Source organism: Bufo bufo, chromosome 8 (genome assembly GCF_905171765.1).
Source record: "Bufo bufo chromosome 8, aBufBuf1.1, whole genome shotgun sequence".
In the NCBI taxonomy this organism is placed as follows: Eukaryota; Metazoa; Chordata; class Amphibia; order Anura; family Bufonidae; genus Bufo; species Bufo bufo.
The window spans coordinates 59095636-59112133 of NC_053396.1; the positions used below are offsets into that span (position 1 = coordinate 59095636).

The window sequence follows — 16498 nt, forward strand, 5'->3', positions numbered from 1 at the left end:
TTTAATCAGATTGAGTATATAGTCTGCTCAGCATGCATGCTGGTACTTGTAGCCCCTGGATTCAATGAAGGCCATTTTGGTCGTCTTGGCGTTCGGCAGACGGGCTCAAATAATTTTGTACAAAATGTATTTGCTAAGCATCTCTAAGTTATTAGCATAGTATTTGCAATGTAATATACTTTTGTACTCTACTTTTGGTTTGTAGTGTGCTGTTGCACCTTGTGTTTGTCAGAAATTATTTTTTCCCGGACATGGTAATTAGAGTTGTGCTGCAACCCCATCGCTACACAGCAATCCTGTTAGTGCAACAAGTGTTTCGGCCAAGATGACCATGTAGCCCCAGCTTTATGCTACGGTACGCACCAGCTGCTCCTGATTTTTCATTTGGTCCTGTGATTGTTTCAATAGGGCTTCTTTGGCTTCCTCAGCAGCCTGGCGGTCTTTAGCAAGTTTTTCAGCCTCTTCCTGAGAATTTCTACGCTCCTCCTCCAATTCCAAGGCTTTTCTTGTCTGCTCCTCCAGTTCTGTGGGATCAACAAAAAAACTTAGGCAGATGAAGAGTATTGCTCAATTTAATTCTTAAAATACAGACTGACAAAAGCTGTATATGTCTATAAGTGCCTCAAAAAACAAACCATTTTCCCCTCCTTCTCATAAAACTGTGCCTGACACTACGGCAGAGGGCTGTAGAAGGGGATAAGGAACCTCCCCTACTACTCTCGCTGCAATGGAGAGCCAGATACAATAAGCCCCATCCCCTCAGTAATGTCACTATAAAGATATAAGGATGAAATCAACATATATCTTCTTGTAGATTTCTACAAACAGTTTGTTTCCAGATTATGCAAAAAAAAATCCTGCAGAATGACAAACACAGTGCAACAAATACCGGTCAGCGCATGTAATCGCACGGTGACTGGGCTAAGTTGGTGGCTGTCCCTGACAGTCAGCCATCTTAGCTAAGGGCATAGGGGGTTGTAACTTCACTCTTCAGCACCGATCACTGCGATTTGCTGGTCAATGCTGACTGGCCAACCACATATTCCTCACCGTAAAAGAGAAGGGGCAGCAGGTGGCTAAAAAACAGAGGCGACTACAGGACAGCAGCAATCACCTCCAAGGTTACAGGGTAAAAATAGCTATGCATGCGATACCAGCGAATCACAGCAGACTAGGGGCATGTAGAATAGCAAAGTCCTCTCTGCACGCTGCCATTCGAATCTGGAACAGTGTGTAGAGAGGGATTTGTGCTGCATTTGGGCCTCGCTAGGACTTGTGGTGCACCACAGTAAACAAAATATCTGTTTGTGAGCTGCTGCAGTGATGTCACCTTCATGGAAAGGACCTAGGAATTTTAGTGGACAGCAAACTAAGCTGTAGAAACTAGTGTCAGGCAGCTGCTGCCAAGGCCAATAAGATAATGGGTTGCCTCAAAAGGGGTATAGATGCCCGTGATGAGAACATAGTCCTACCATGTGGCGAAACCAACCTCGCCACTGGGTGCTGGAGAAGCCTGGTTGCCAGCCTTTTGCCACAGGATTATGGGCCCTCTCATCAGCCCATGCTAAACTTAAACCCCATGGCGATTTGACTGGGTTTGTGGCATCTGAGCGCTGTTCGGATATATTGAGCGCTCAGATCCAAGCCATCTGGGGATATGTTAAATGTCTATGTTTTATGCAATAGCTGCACAGTTGAATATTCTTATGTCTTTTGCTACCATGTGGCTAATGGAGTTTTGCCTCTGCCCTTGGAGATAAATTGGATTACTTCCCAATTGTCTCCAGGACAGAAGACATTGTGTAAAACTGTGTATTCTCCTGCCTGTGATAATTACATTAACCCATTGTGTAGGGTAATTGTATCACAGGCAGAGGGGAGGATTTTGTGTGGGAGTGTCTGAGTGTATTGTACGTGTTTACTGGTTGTTTTACAAAACCCTGTGGGTGGTACTAATGTGTATATAAGAACAATAAACCCACAGCTCTGGCTGTCCACTGCTTTACCCTCAACACAGAGCTTGGTCTCGTTCTTGGGGGGATTCACTGTATGCTGTTAGAGACTGATTGCTAGGAGTGTAAGCCGCCTGGGTGCGTTTCCTATTAGTCTGCTAGCAGCTATTCGTGAGGTTCCGTTCGGAGTTTGGAGCATTCCCTTGTATGCCGTTCGGGAGTTTGGTGTTCTGTAAGTAGCTGTGCCTGTAGCTCTGGAAGGGGAAGATCGCCTTAACGGTTTTAACCCCTTTTATGCCTGGGATGCCGTTACATACCACTTTACAAATCACTAGTCAGACCACACATGGAGTACTGTGTACAGTTCTGGGCTCCTGTGAACAAGGCAGAATTAGCAGAGCTGGAGAGGGAGGAGGGCAACTAAAGTAATGGGTGGACTACAGTACCCAGAAAGATTATTAAAATTAGGGTTATTCAGTTTAGAAAAAAAGACGACTGAGGGGAGATCTAATAACTATGTATAAATATATCAGGGGTCAGTACAGAGATCTCTCCCATCATCTTTTTATCCACAGGACTGTGACAAGGGGACACCCTCTGCGTCTGGAGGAAAGAAGGTTTGTACACAAACATAGAAGAGGATTCCTTACGGTAAGAGCAGTGACACTATGGAACGCTCTGCCTGAGGAGGTGGTGATGGTGAGTACAATAAAAGAGTTCAAGAGGGGCCTGGATGTATTTCTGGAGTGTAATAATAATAATATCTTTTTTTTTCCTCTGGATCAACTTGCAGGATAACAGGCTGAACTGGGTGGACAGATGTCTTTTTTCAGGCTATTAAGCTATTGAGGTCATTTAACTGGTGTAAAGTAGAACTGGCTTAGTAGCCCATAGCAACTAATCAGATGTCACCTTTCATTTTCCAAAGGAGCTGTCAAAAATGAAAGGTGGAATCTGATTGGTTGCTGTGCACAACTAAGCCAGTTGTACTTTACACCAGTTTGATAAATGACCTGGGTCCGGTTCCAAGTGGTACCTTGGAACCGAACCAGAGTTCAGTAAAAGTTTTTTTACAGTAGAAATAAATTTCTGAAGTTATTACCCGAAGTACCGCGAGACTTCGCGAAGTAATAACTTCGGCTCATAGGAGCCAATACATTTTAATACTGTATGGAGCGCTCACTCCGTACAGTATTCTAGTGAAGTTTTATGCGAATCGACTTCGGATGTTTCATCAGAATTCGATTCGCTCATCCCTACCTGTAACATCCTAAAGATATATAATGGCATTTACAAAATGATGCAAACATGAAGTAAGACATATGGTGAATGCTAATTAATAAATATTTTGTTTGGTATTAAATCTGTCTTAAAGGGTTACTGCCATCTTTTACATTGGGGCATTTTGCTAGAATATGTCCTCAATTTTCGGCGCTTCTACAGGAAAGAATAGAGAGTAGCCATCAATGTACAGTGTGCCCTTTTTCACTTTGCGGACTCTGTTCTAACTATAGATGTGGGTCCCAGAGGTGGGACATGCACCAATCAGACATCGGGGGCATATCCCAGTCCAAGATGTAAATACCCCTTTAAAAGCAGAGAAATTAAAATGTAAAACATTGCAAATTTTTCAAATGTTCCATAAATTTTAGATTTTTTTCATAAATAAAAAGGTAAAACATACCGACCTAAATTTACCTCCAACATGAGTAAACAGGCAAAATGTATTACAAAAACATTTTTTTTTAGAATCACTTGGATAAGTAAAAGCTTTTAACAGTTATGCAAGATTTTCAAAATGACAATGTGTTAGGATGGTGAAAAATGGCAGTGTCTGGAAGGGCTTAATACATTGCCATAAAATGACTGGAAGCCTACTGTCCAACAATCTTACCTTCTTGGGCTTTTCTAGTCTGCTCCTCTATCTGTCTTAGCCGTTCCATCAATTCTTCCTTCTCATGCTCAATCTTTTCTTTCTCTTTCTCAGCCAGCTCTCTCTTCTTCTTCTCATTCTCCAGGAGGGCTCTATGTGGGAGAAATAAGAATTAGTAAAAACCCTCAGGATAAAATGAAAAAAAGCAGCTGGTAGAGTGGGAATATCAGCCACACCTCTCCATCTGCTTCTGATGCTTCTCTTCTCTTGCTTGAGCTTTCATCTGCTGGACTTCAATGGTGTCTGGCTTCCTACGACGCATGTACAATTCATGGTTGCCCATGCAGAGTGCCAAAATTCGCTTGTTGATTCGTAATCTGGGTGCATAGAATACAAAGTCCTGAAACATAAGAAAAAGCATTTTAAGTTCACCTGCAACTATTCTTAACATGCTATTGCACAATTAGCACCCATACCATACACAAAACTTGCACTCCAGAATTCTGGCTTCAAAAAGTCACAAAAAACAACAACTTTGCAACTTGTATTTTTACACCACTCACTCCACCTTTAAAATGGGTGGAAAAGCGGATAAGTCATCAATATCAGATCAGCTGTTTGAAGGGGCCTTGGCACTTGTGTGAACGCTGCATCCTATTTAATGATCCGTGAAACATGGATGCAACACGGATGGCATCCGTGGTTTTCACAGACCCATAGGCTATAATGGGCGTAAGGGATCCGGGAACATGGACCAAGATAGGACATGCATGAGTGCTGAAACCACGGACCGTGCTAAAACACTGATGTGTGAATACACATATTCAAATGAATGGGGACGTGTGCCGTCTGCAGAAAACGTACAGCATATGTCCGTGAAACACTGACGTGTGAATGAGGCTTTACCCGCTCGCGCCAGGTCTAAAAAAAAAAAAGTGGGCGTAGCATGGACATGGAATGGGATGGGCCGGCATTTTCTACACGTTTTAAGCGTAGAACTGGCGTGCCGGCCCCTCTTCTTAACTTCGCCGATCCTCTGTAAGATATTATGTAAGGGTTATTAAGACCAGCGTCTAAAACGCTGGTCTTAATAAATTACCCCCTACATGGCACATTCTGTATCTCCACAGAAAAAAAATTCTTAGGGGGACGACCTAATGACAATGTACACATATATGACAGTACAGAAATCTTGCAGACAATCTTTTTACACCTTGACATGTAACAAGACAGGAGAGCCCATTTGGACACTCTTTAACTAGGCCTTGAGACATGACTTGGATAAATAAATAAGCCAGCACCTCATCTGCAGACAGCTGTCTCGGCGTGATTGCCCCTCAGGGCATAGAGTTATGTCTCAAGGCCTAGTTAAAGGGTCCGTTTTTGCGGTCTGCCTATTATAGAAATGCCTATTCTTGTCCACAATTGCGGGCAAGAATAGGACATATTCTATCGTTTTTGCGGGGCGACGGAACGGAAGTACAGATGCAGACAGCAGACTGTGTGCTGTCTGCATCTTTTGTGACCTCATTGAAATGAATGGGTATGCATCCGCTCCACAAAATTGTGGAACAGATGTGGATTGAAATATATTGTTGTGTGAATGGGCCCTTATATGTCTCATGGATGTTTTTTCCTTCATCTTGATTAACAAAGAGATGAATTTGGGCTGGTAGTAGGATGACAGATGAGCCATGCAGACTATGTAGTAGTGAGAGAGGTAATAGTAGGCATGTATTGTGCGGATTATAGGACGATGAGAGAAATGTATTATTCCCCTACACCTGGTTCTGTGACTAGATTTAGTCACAACTTACATTTTTACAGTTTCCAAAAGGGTGTGTGGCGAGGACGAGCCATCAGCCGTGGAACATTTTTTATTTACACCAGAAACTGGCATAAATGATGACTGGAATCTATGGCAGCTACGAGCTGGAGTAGATTTCAGTTTGGCACATGGACGGCTTGCACCTTGTAATTAATTAAGGATTATTATCAAGGCCAGTGGAGCCCATGTCAGTTTTGATAAATCAAGGCCAATATATTCATTTGTTAAAGCAGGGAGAACAGTTTGTGTCAACTTGTGTAAGGACTTACAGTTCAGTAGGGAGCAAATAGGATCCGACAATCATTTTTGTATACTCACTGGAGCTTTCTTGTCAATAGGTTTGATAACAAATTTCTTGTCATTGAATGAGATGTTCCTGATCTCACTCCATGGAAACCCAATCTTGGGTGTCAATCTGGAAGAGAAAAAAAACAACAAAAAAACCCATCCATTTAGGAGTCGATTTTTACCTTTCAAACGATGTGCAGTAAGGAATAAAAAAGGGGTTTTTCAGGATTTTAATACAGATTACCTATCCTCAGGATAGGCCATCAATACCAAATCAGCAGGGTCTGACACCCCGACGATCAGCTCCATGTGAGCACAGCCTTCCCTTCATTGTTTACACCGCTGTGCCGTCTGCGGCGAGCAGGAGCAGTTGTAGCTACAACCCATCCCATTTAGTCCAATAGGACGGCTCATTCTTATACACATTTATAGGAAGGAGCCGTCCCATTTTTAGAACCAATGGGGTTCTATGGGGTTATTCACATGGCCGTTTTTTTTAATTGGCTGTTTTCACGGCCAGACAGACCCCATTAAAATCAATGGGTCCATTTATAACAGCCCTATAGACAGGAGTGCACCTGTTCAAAGGCAGTTAAAAACGAGTTACAGGGGAGCACTATTGAAAGGAATTTTATAAACAGTGGTAATGTCGAGCCCTTATATATACTGGGGCTACTATAGGGGGCATTATAGACACTGGGGACACTATAGGGTGGAGGTTATACATACTGGGGGCACCAATGGGGTGTACTGAGGGCACTGCCGGGGTTTGGATGTCAGAAAAAAAACGACGAAATTCAACTGTTGAAAAAGGGCTGTAGAACAGACATTAAAAATGGACAAACTGCCAGAGAATGAATGCACACACGGATGCAGAATGACCATGAAAAGCTGACCGTTTTTAAGGGCCATTTTTTTTCACTGCCGTGTGACTGTAACGTAAGTAAGCATCTTGTGAAAGAACAGCTATCATAGGTATATAGCCTTCTTGTCTGCACAAAATGTAAAAGAGAAAAATGAAAGTGGTCATAATAAAAAACTGGAGGAAACAAGCCTTCATTATGCAATAGTCTGGAGATGTCTCAGCACTATTGTGTCCTCTTCTGGGCAAGCAGACAAGTTACAAGCTATTCCACAGTAAAATGCTGACTTGGGCCTCTTGCACAAGTGCATCCGTTCTGTGCATTGGGGACTGCAATGCACGGGCAACCTCCGTGCGTCGGCCAGGACGGATCGAGACACATTGAACTTGAATAGGTCAGTGATCCATCCACATCGCAAAAAAGAAATAGAACAAGTTCTGCATCTCCGTTATTGCAGACCCATGCAATATGGCCACGGGCACACAACGTTTGTGTGCAAGAGGCCTTAAAGAGGCTCTGTCACCTGTTCCAGCATAACCTAATAGTCATATAGCCAGGTAGGGCTCTTAACACTGATAAAAAACATACCTTTCATTCCCTTCTCTGAGGTCCAATTTAGCTGTAAAAGAAACTTTTATAAATATTTAAAAGAGCAACTGTAGCATTCGGAGGCTGGGTTATGCCTCCGAGCACTGCTTCTGCCACGCCCCAGGAATGATATCGCTGCCCTGCATGTTCTGATAACGCCCCCAATGCATTTGACTGGAAGCTAGACTCACTGGTCTAGTGAGGAGATCCCGTGTGTGAGCACTCGCATGTATGACAGCGCGTCCGCACTCAACTGTTCCCGTTCTTCTGGGCAAGTCCTTGTCTTCTAGTGCGCACGTGCCGCCACTTGCGGGTGCAGTGACGCGAGTCTAGCGCTGCCAGTCAAATGTAATTGGGGGTGTTATTAGAACATGCAGGGCAGCAGTATCATTCCTGGGGCGTGGCAGGAGCAGTGCTAGGGAAGGAATAACCCAGCCTCCGAGTGCTCCAGTTGCTCATTTAAATATTAATAAAAGTTGCTTTTACAGCTAAAGCGGACCTCAGAGAAGGGAATGAAAGGTATGTTTTTTTATCAGTGTTAAGAGCCCTACCTGGCTATATGACTATTAGGGTATGCTGGAAGCAGGTGACAGTCTCTTTAAAGAGGCAATCCCAACAGTTTCTCAAACAATCAGGTGGATTTCTATTTAGAACAAAATTATTTTTTATTAGAATTTTCAAAGAAATTTCAATAATAACATACAGAAAAATTAAATTTTTCACATGTAATATTACTTCATATCACATGAGGTGGGAACACAATCTACGTTTCAAATATAATTGATTATGCATGTATCAGAATAAATTGCAGTAAAATAAAATAAACATGTACACAAAAGTGCCTTCTTAAATCTTTGTTAACTTTCACATTAAATGAATAAAGAAAAGTGAATCTTTATTACATATAAATTGAGAACATATCTTTAATTACATGTATCACTAATCTTTTCTGGCAATACTAAATTGGTTTTATGCATTACAATCTTTATTATATTTATGTTTTCTCTTATGTTGTCTAACTTTTCGGTTGACCGGCTCCTTTCACACATCCGACTCCCTCCTTACTTAGGGAAGTACTTTAGCCATGTTTCCCATTTTTGTTGCATAATGGTATACCTGTCCATACATATTGCATACGATTTTTCATTGATACAGCTTCTTGACATCATCTCTATAATATTTTTAGTAATTGGTATTGTTTCTGTTTTCCAGTTTTTTGCTATCAACGTTCTATATGCAATAAAGATGTGTATCAAGGGGAACTGCACCGATGAATCCATAGAGTTTATTCCCAGATTCAGCAATACCAGTTCTGGGGTGATAGTAAGGGTTTTACCTGTGATCATATTAACTAGTATACCTATGTGGATTTCTATTTAAAACTATTGCACACATACTAAAATTTTCATGATCTTCACAAGATACTGAATCTAAAAAAAAACAAACATTAACTACTTCTATTAACTAGATATTTGTGTCGGCTTATCACAAACAGTCTCCATGATAAATATGTTACCTGTCATTTTGTTCATAAATATTCAGTCCCAAGGCATCCACTCCTAGCCAAAGTTCAGAGCCCTTCTTATTCTTAATGCTGAAGTAGTTAACGCCATACATCTCCAGATCTTGAGCAATCTTCAGGTACTCTAGAATGGCATCCTCCCTAAAAAACAGTTTAAGACAGCTTTATTTAAAAACAGATAAGAAGCATCAGTGATCCTAGTGCCGCCAGGACTGCAGCATGGAACAGCAAGACCACCTTTGTTTCCTAAGGACCTCTTACATGGGGCTATTACCAAAGTCATTGTTGATTGCATCTTTAACCCTTTCTACCCCGGAGGGTTTTTTGTTTTTGCGTTTTCGTTTTGCGCTCCCTGCCTTCCCAGAGCCATAACTTTTTTATTTGTCTGTTCACATAGCCATATGAGGGCTTGTTTTTAGCAGGACAAGTTGTACTTTCCAACTCCACCATTTAATATTGCATATGATGTAGTGGGAGGCAGGGGAAAAATTCCAAATGGGGCGAAATTGCAAAAGAAAAAAAACGGGTTACGGGTTTTTCATTTACAACGTTCGATGTGCGATAAAACCAGGGCTGTGGAGTCGGTAGATAAATGGTCCGACTCCTCAGTTTTTGTTAACTCCGACTCCTCTGTATTTAATATGCAAATGTATTTTATAGTATAAAATACATTTGCATATTAAATACAGAGGAGTCGGAGTTACCAAAAACTGAGGAGTCGGACCATTTATCTACCGACTCCACAGCCCTGGATAAAACTGACCAGTTACTTTTATTCTACAGGTCAGTACGAATCCGGCAATACCTTATATGTATGGTTTTTCTTGCTTTGTGATAAAATAATAAAAATGTGGGGGGGGGGGGAATCAGTAAAATTTTTTGATCGCCATATTTTGAGCCCTATAACTTTATTGTAATTATGTGTACGGAGCTGTGTGGGGGTTCGTTTTTTGCGGGGCGATCTGAACTTTTCATTGGTACAATTCTGGGGTGTGTATAACCTTTTGATCACTTTTTATAAAAAAAAATTGGTAGAAAATGAAAAAAAAAATCAACAGCAAATCGGCCATTTTGACACTTTTTTTTCTGTTTGCCGTATGCGGAATATATTTTTATACTATGGGCGTTTTCACACATCGTGACACCCATGATGTGTATTTTTTAAAAATGTTTACGTTCTTTTATTCTTATTTTGGGAAAAGGGGGGTGATTTGAATTTTTATTTTTTACACTTTTTTTTATAGTTCCCATAGGGAATTATAACAAGCAATCATTAGATCGCTATTCTCATAGACCCCAATGCATTAGCATTGAAGTCTATAAGAAAATTGCTAGTTTCCTACGGAGCCCTATTACAGGCAAGAGCTCCATAGGAAATACTATGCAGCAGCCTCCTGTCATTAACAAAGACAGGGGCTGCTGCACACAAGCTCCGGCTCCTCTGATCGCCGCACGGGGAAGCCGGAGCATCACCGGAAGCGTGCGCTTCCAGTGTTTCATGCGCTGGTCAGGATTGACCACGGCATCTGAGGGGTTCAATGTCCGCGATCTGCATTACTGCCGGTTGCGGACATTAGCCGCAGGTGTCTGCTATAAGAAACAGCAGGCCACCCGCGGCTATGGCACAAATCTCCCCCAGTAAGTTTACAATTTTAATTTTCTGTCCAATTGCTTAACAATTTCAACATGTTTTAACCCCTTGACCAGCCTGTTTTGGGCCTTACTGACCAAGAGTTTTTCTTTCTTTTTTCATTGTCGCATTTCAAGAGCTATAACTTTTTTTATTTTTCCATCTATTTTCCATTTACCATATAGCTTTATGAGGGCTTGTTTTTTGTGGGACAAGTTGTAGTTTTTAATGGCACCATTTTGGGGTACACAACTTTCTGATTAACTTTTATTAACTCTTTATGGGAGGGAGATGGGAAAAACATCAATAATGCCACTGGGTTTTACGTTATAAATTTTATGGCGTTCATTTTTCGGTATAAATAACATATATTTTTCAGTTTTACTACTTTTGTTGCAATAAAACCTCTTCTTTTTTTTTTAAGAAAAAAAAATGCTTTTGCATTGCTGCTTCCCAAGACCCATAACTTTTTTTATTTTTCTTTCTATGGAGTTGTGTAAGGGCTTGATTTTTGCAGGCCGACTTGTATTTTTCATTAGTATCATTTTGGAGTAAATGGAGCTTTTTGATCGCTTGTTATTACGTTTTTTTCTGTGGCAACTAAGAATAAATTAGCAATTCTGTCTTATTTTTTTACGGCGTTCACCGTAGGGGATAATTCACGCGATATTTATGTAGTCCAGGTTGTTACAGAGGTGGCAATACCAAACATGGGGGGGGGGGGGATTTTTTTTTTTGCAATTTTTTTCATTGAAAAGTGTATTTTTTTATTTATTGAATAAATGTGTTTTTTTTTACTTTTTTTTTCTTACCACTTAATAGTCCCACAAGGGACTATAACAGACAGCATTCTGATTGATTTTAAAATACAATGCATTATCTCTACAGTGCACTGCATTTTAAGATCAGTGCTATTCCGACTTTGACCAGCAGGCTGCGCCAGAGAGGTAAAGCCTGCTAGAAATGACTGGTCTGGGACCTACACGAGACCCCAGCCAGCCTTCACACACATCGGCACCCTGCGATCGCATTTGCAGGGTGTGAGAGATGGGCTTTATTTCTCTCTCTCATATATATATATATTATAGATATATATATCTATATATACACACACACACACATACATACGTGTGAACATTCTGTAGTACACATTTTTGTCTAATAGATGGCACCAAACCAGATGTATGAGCCACGTGTGCATTCTTTTGTCTTAAGGTCACTAGAGGAGGGGGAAGGGGGGGGATGGTTGCAGTTGCTGAAACCACTCCTATCAAGTTAAGGAGCCAATAGTCTCTTCTGAAGGAACACCCTTTTTGTGATGTCATGTCTGGTATTTAAGTGAATGTAGCTTGAATAAAGGCTCTATTCTGGCTCAGGGAAGGATGAGAAGATGCTTTTAAGAAACCAACTTGTGTGTCTTGTCTCATTATGAAAGCAGTATGGCACGTACATACTTATACTTCTTCTTTGTGTGCTGCCAAATCAATTAGAAGATGAGAATCGCATAAATTGCGATAATAAGGAGGCCGATGGGAGACAGGGTGAGTCTGTTCCCTCTGTCAGCACTTTACATGTGGCAGGCGTCGTTGGGGTCTCTTGGGGGACCAGTGTAGCGCTTAGACTGGGCTGCCGCAAAAAAGCGGCGGCCCCTTAGTAACCGCCGTAAAAAGGTGTATGGGTGGTCACTAAGGGGTTAAAGCCCACAACATCCAGGGCCCCTGCAATTCTACTGAAACAAACTGAGGCCACCATAGAACTCTACTGTGATACTTTTGGTGCAGCAGAAAGAGTCTTGCAAACATAACAAATGTTACCACCTCTTACTTGCCATCCCAGTCGTCCGTTACCTTAGCATGCCCCTGTGTTCTTCATGCCAGACATGGATTCTGTCCTCCCACTGCTCTTTAGTAAGTTTGTGCTGTTCCAGAACTCTGGACAGAGAAAGCAGAACATTACAACCTCTTATGCTAAGTTCACATCCCTGTCATTGAAGTCCGCTAGTCTGTTTCCCTGCTGGAACAGACTACCCCGGCATACCGGACACAGTCGCGCAGTGGATCCCCATTGTATATTATGGCTTTTGGCCGGACAAAAAGAAGTCCTGCATGCACAAAAGTGACAAAAGCCACTTATTGTTACAGATTTTCATACGCATGGGATGCGGATTGTTGACTCCAAAAAATCAGTATCAAATCCTCAACATGTCACAAACCCTTAACAGGTGCACAGGTCTCCTGGGTAGAGTGTGACAACAGCCTTACTCCATAATAAAACTATTACACAATTTCCACGTTTTTTGTATATAGCGTGTGCACTTTAGCAGAAAGGCACCAGGAGCCAACAGGGCATGACACTTGTCCCTCTTCATTCTCGTGGAGTCTCAGGACCCTGAACCCCACCAATCACAATGCAATGTCTCTATGACATGTTACAAGTCTGAAATGCTTGGGTTACACTTGTGATATTCTATTGTGTGTGTAGTGTTCATCTAGTATATCCAGTGATGCCATAGAGCATCACCATAGGTTTTGAAATTTCTAGTGAAGAAATGTTTTGGGATTACTGCAAAAGTAACAAATAGACCAGAACATTGATTTGAAAATAATTGAATAATTGACAAAATCTAAAGTAGAAATTCTGTATATGCATACCTCTGAGGAAGCAGCTTGTCTTGTGACAAATAGCCTGTTTTTTGCACGTCTTTGTTAAAGTCTCCATATTTGGCCTGCACGGCATATGAAGCCAGGAGAACTGCAGTTTCTGGAGGACAGTAAATGTCATCATTCAGAATGCCTTCCTTCACTTGGAGAAAGAAGAGTCGCTGGGTGATATCTTGGATTAGTTCCTCAGAAACATCCTCCGGATAGAATTTGGCACGAAATTTAAAAAGTAATGGAGAATCTTTCCGTACATCCTGAGCAGTGACCTGATTAAAGAACATCAATAGTACTGTGTATGATATAAAGAAGCTGTAGACATCTATACGAAAGCAACTGTCAATGCTGCAGCAGATGAGAGCCAACATCACAAGCAATCACTGCTTTCTCTGAGGAGGTCATCAATATCAGATTGGTGGGGATCCGACACCCCCACCATTGGTTGGCTCAGTCCACTGTGTAGTGGGAGTGCCAGCTTACTGTAGTTCATCTCCCAGAGGATAGGTCATCGGTAAGTAATAAGGTGGAAAACCCTTTTCATTACGAATAGGCAAGTGACTGGGAGCAGCGCTGCAGTAACCTGGCGCACCATTACACAGTGGATGAAACCGTGTACTGCTGGTGCCTGGTTTCGATGCCGGAGCTCCTGCAAACTGGTGACTGATAGGGGTGCTGGACCCCTGCCGATTAGATACTGATGACCTACAGTATCCTCAGGATATGTCATCGTTATCAGAAGACCCATATAACTCTTAAAAGTCATAACAAAAAAAACAGAACAAGGTGTTACCTTTTTGTTGAGTTTTAGCCATGTTGAGAAACCCTTTGTATCTTGGTACTGTAGTCCAAAGAACCAGACTTCTCGAAGTCCAATTGTTTTCACAACCTTAGGAGAAGACAAAAAATCGAAATCAACAAGATCAGGGTTTGTGTTTGGTATTGTACAAATGGAGGTTGAGCCACAAACATATGCGTTATTCTCATATTACTAATAGACAATTATTGATGTTATGTTAGGCAGAGGCCACACGCAGATGTTTTGTAGTAATATTTTACACTTTTTACTATCTAGCAATCCAATGGAAAATTATTGCATTCCAGGGAACTTTGTCACTTAATAGTTAAATTAGGAACAGTGAAGCAGAAGCCTTAGGGAGTAGTGTTGAGCGAACTTCTGTTTTAAGTTCGGCGTCTAAAGTTCGGCTTCCGGTTAGCGGAGAATCCCGATAAGGATTCCGAATTCCGTTGTGGTCCGTGGTAGTGGAATCAATAATCGGCCATTATTGATTCCGCTACCACGAACCACAACGGAATTCGGAATCCATATCGGGATTCTCCGCTAACCGGAAGCCGAACTTAAAACAGAAGTTCGCTCAACACTACTAGGGAGCCTTCACACACTGCAGATTATGTTGTAGACATTTCTGCGACTGAAAATCAGTTCCACTCATTCCATTTGGATTTCGGCAAGTCCCATTCTGGTGAACAGAACGGTTTTTCAGTCGCAGAAATGTCTGCAACAAAATCTGTAGTGTGTGAAGGCGTCCTTACTGCTGGTCAATAGGTCGTGTTACTACACCAGGTCTCTACATCTTCCAGCATTCCAGCCGTTGTAAAACTTCAATTCCCAGCATGTTTCATTCACTTCTATGGGAGTTTCGAGAACAGCCGGGTAAGGCTAGTTTCACACTTGTGTTTAACTTTTCCGGTATTGAGATCCAGTAAGGGGTTCTCAATATCAGAGAAAAACGCTTCCGTTTTGTCCCCATTCATTGTTAATGGGGACAATAAGTAACTAAACAGAATGGACTGCACCAGAATGTTCCCATACCGGACAGGAAACCGCTGCAAGTTTTCTCGGACACAATAGAAAATTGCTCCGGCAGCCATTGATTTACAATGGCTTTAATGCTTTTGCGGATCCCTGCCAGATCAGGCAAAAACTCAAGTGTGAAATTAGCCTTAGTGTACATGCTGGGAATTGTAGTTTCACAGCAACTGGTAGACAATGTTAGGACATGCCCCATTCATCGGAAAAACTGATTTACAGATTAGCCAGAAGAGCCGAAAAAGGGATTTCCAGACTGTGTCCTAGAAATGGTCTGAAAAACGGACCAAGCACAGAAGGTATCCATATACTGTCTGTGGCTTTCATGGACCCATAGTTTTCAAGTCATGTTTGGCCTGGAAAATGGACTGAAGTAGTGAAATATCCTTTTTTCTGTAGACTGAGATTCACAGAATAGAATCAAAGTCTGCATATACACACTGAATGCAATGGATCCGTGTGATGTAGTTGTAGAACACACACTACACATCTGTTATCCATAGACGTGTGGTTTAAAGGGGTCAGGCAGGATCTTAAAAAAGTCCTTTAAGGGTCCATTCACACGTCCGTAGTGTATTGCGGATCCGCAATACACGCGGCCGGCACCCGCATAGAACTGCATATTCTTGTCTGCAATTGCGGACAAGAATAGGACATGTTCTAATTTTTTACGGAGATGTGGACCGGAAGATCAGGGGGTGGCACGCTCCAGAAATGCGGATAGCACACTGCGTGCTGTCCGTATCCATTCCTGCCCCATAGAGAATGAATGGGTCCACACCCGTTCCGCAGTTTGCGGAACGGATGCGGACCCATTCTACAGACGTGTGAATGGACCCTAATTGTGTAATTGTCATCTAGTGTCCTACAAAGCACAATAGTGTACCTGTCAACCTTTCCTGAGTCTTCACTTCAACCTCCACGCTGCTGCTGTGCTTCCATTGTTTACAACCCAAACTTCCAGGTTGTGGGCGAAGATGAGCTGCAGCCACAACACTTCCTATAGTGCTGCAAGATCAGCCAGAAATATAAAGGCCCACTACACCCTTCCCTGGGCTGAAAACTCTGCCCACTACACCCTCCATCATCAGCTTGCTGTCTCCTCCTAATGTTTCCCCTCTCAGCTTCCATAAGACAAGCAGTGGTCATTTCACCTAACAGCCCATTCCAAGATCACATAGGGCTGACGACCATTCAGCTGGGGATTCTGACAAAGGGCATCATGGAAGGCCTTTTTCTAATGTCAGAGGAAATGGCGTAATCACAGAGGGCAGAGTCACGTGACCACTCTTTCGATCTCCGGAGAGAGACAGAAAAAGTAGCACAAGTACATTAACAGTTCGAAAATTATTATTATTATTTTAGCAGCCTTGCACCTCGACCATTTGCCTGAGCAGTAGAGCCGTCTACTACCCCTTTTTCTCACAAGTACATTAACACCTTTGCTACCAGTGACGTACATGCACGGT

The 16498-nt window shown here is 42.0% G+C and overlaps 1 protein-coding gene across 1 annotated transcript in view; it reads right to left on the reverse strand.

The window, feature by feature from the left end:
- LOC120977954 (moesin) overlaps window positions 1-16498 on the reverse strand; it is a 173377-nt gene that overhangs the window by 23055 nt on the left and 133824 nt on the right. The window contains exons 3-10 of the mRNA XM_040406143.1: window positions 13992-14087; window positions 13196-13470; window positions 12392-12475; window positions 8909-9055; window positions 5972-6068; window positions 4062-4225; window positions 3847-3977; window positions 364-524 (exon numbers count right to left, since the gene is read on the reverse strand). Coding sequence (XP_040262077.1) covers window positions 364-524; window positions 3847-3977; window positions 4062-4225; window positions 5972-6068; window positions 8909-9055; window positions 12392-12475; window positions 13196-13470; window positions 13992-14087 — 1155 coding nt within the window. The remainder of the gene's footprint in view (window positions 1-363; window positions 525-3846; window positions 3978-4061; window positions 4226-5971; window positions 6069-8908; window positions 9056-12391; window positions 12476-13195; window positions 13471-13991; window positions 14088-16498) is intronic.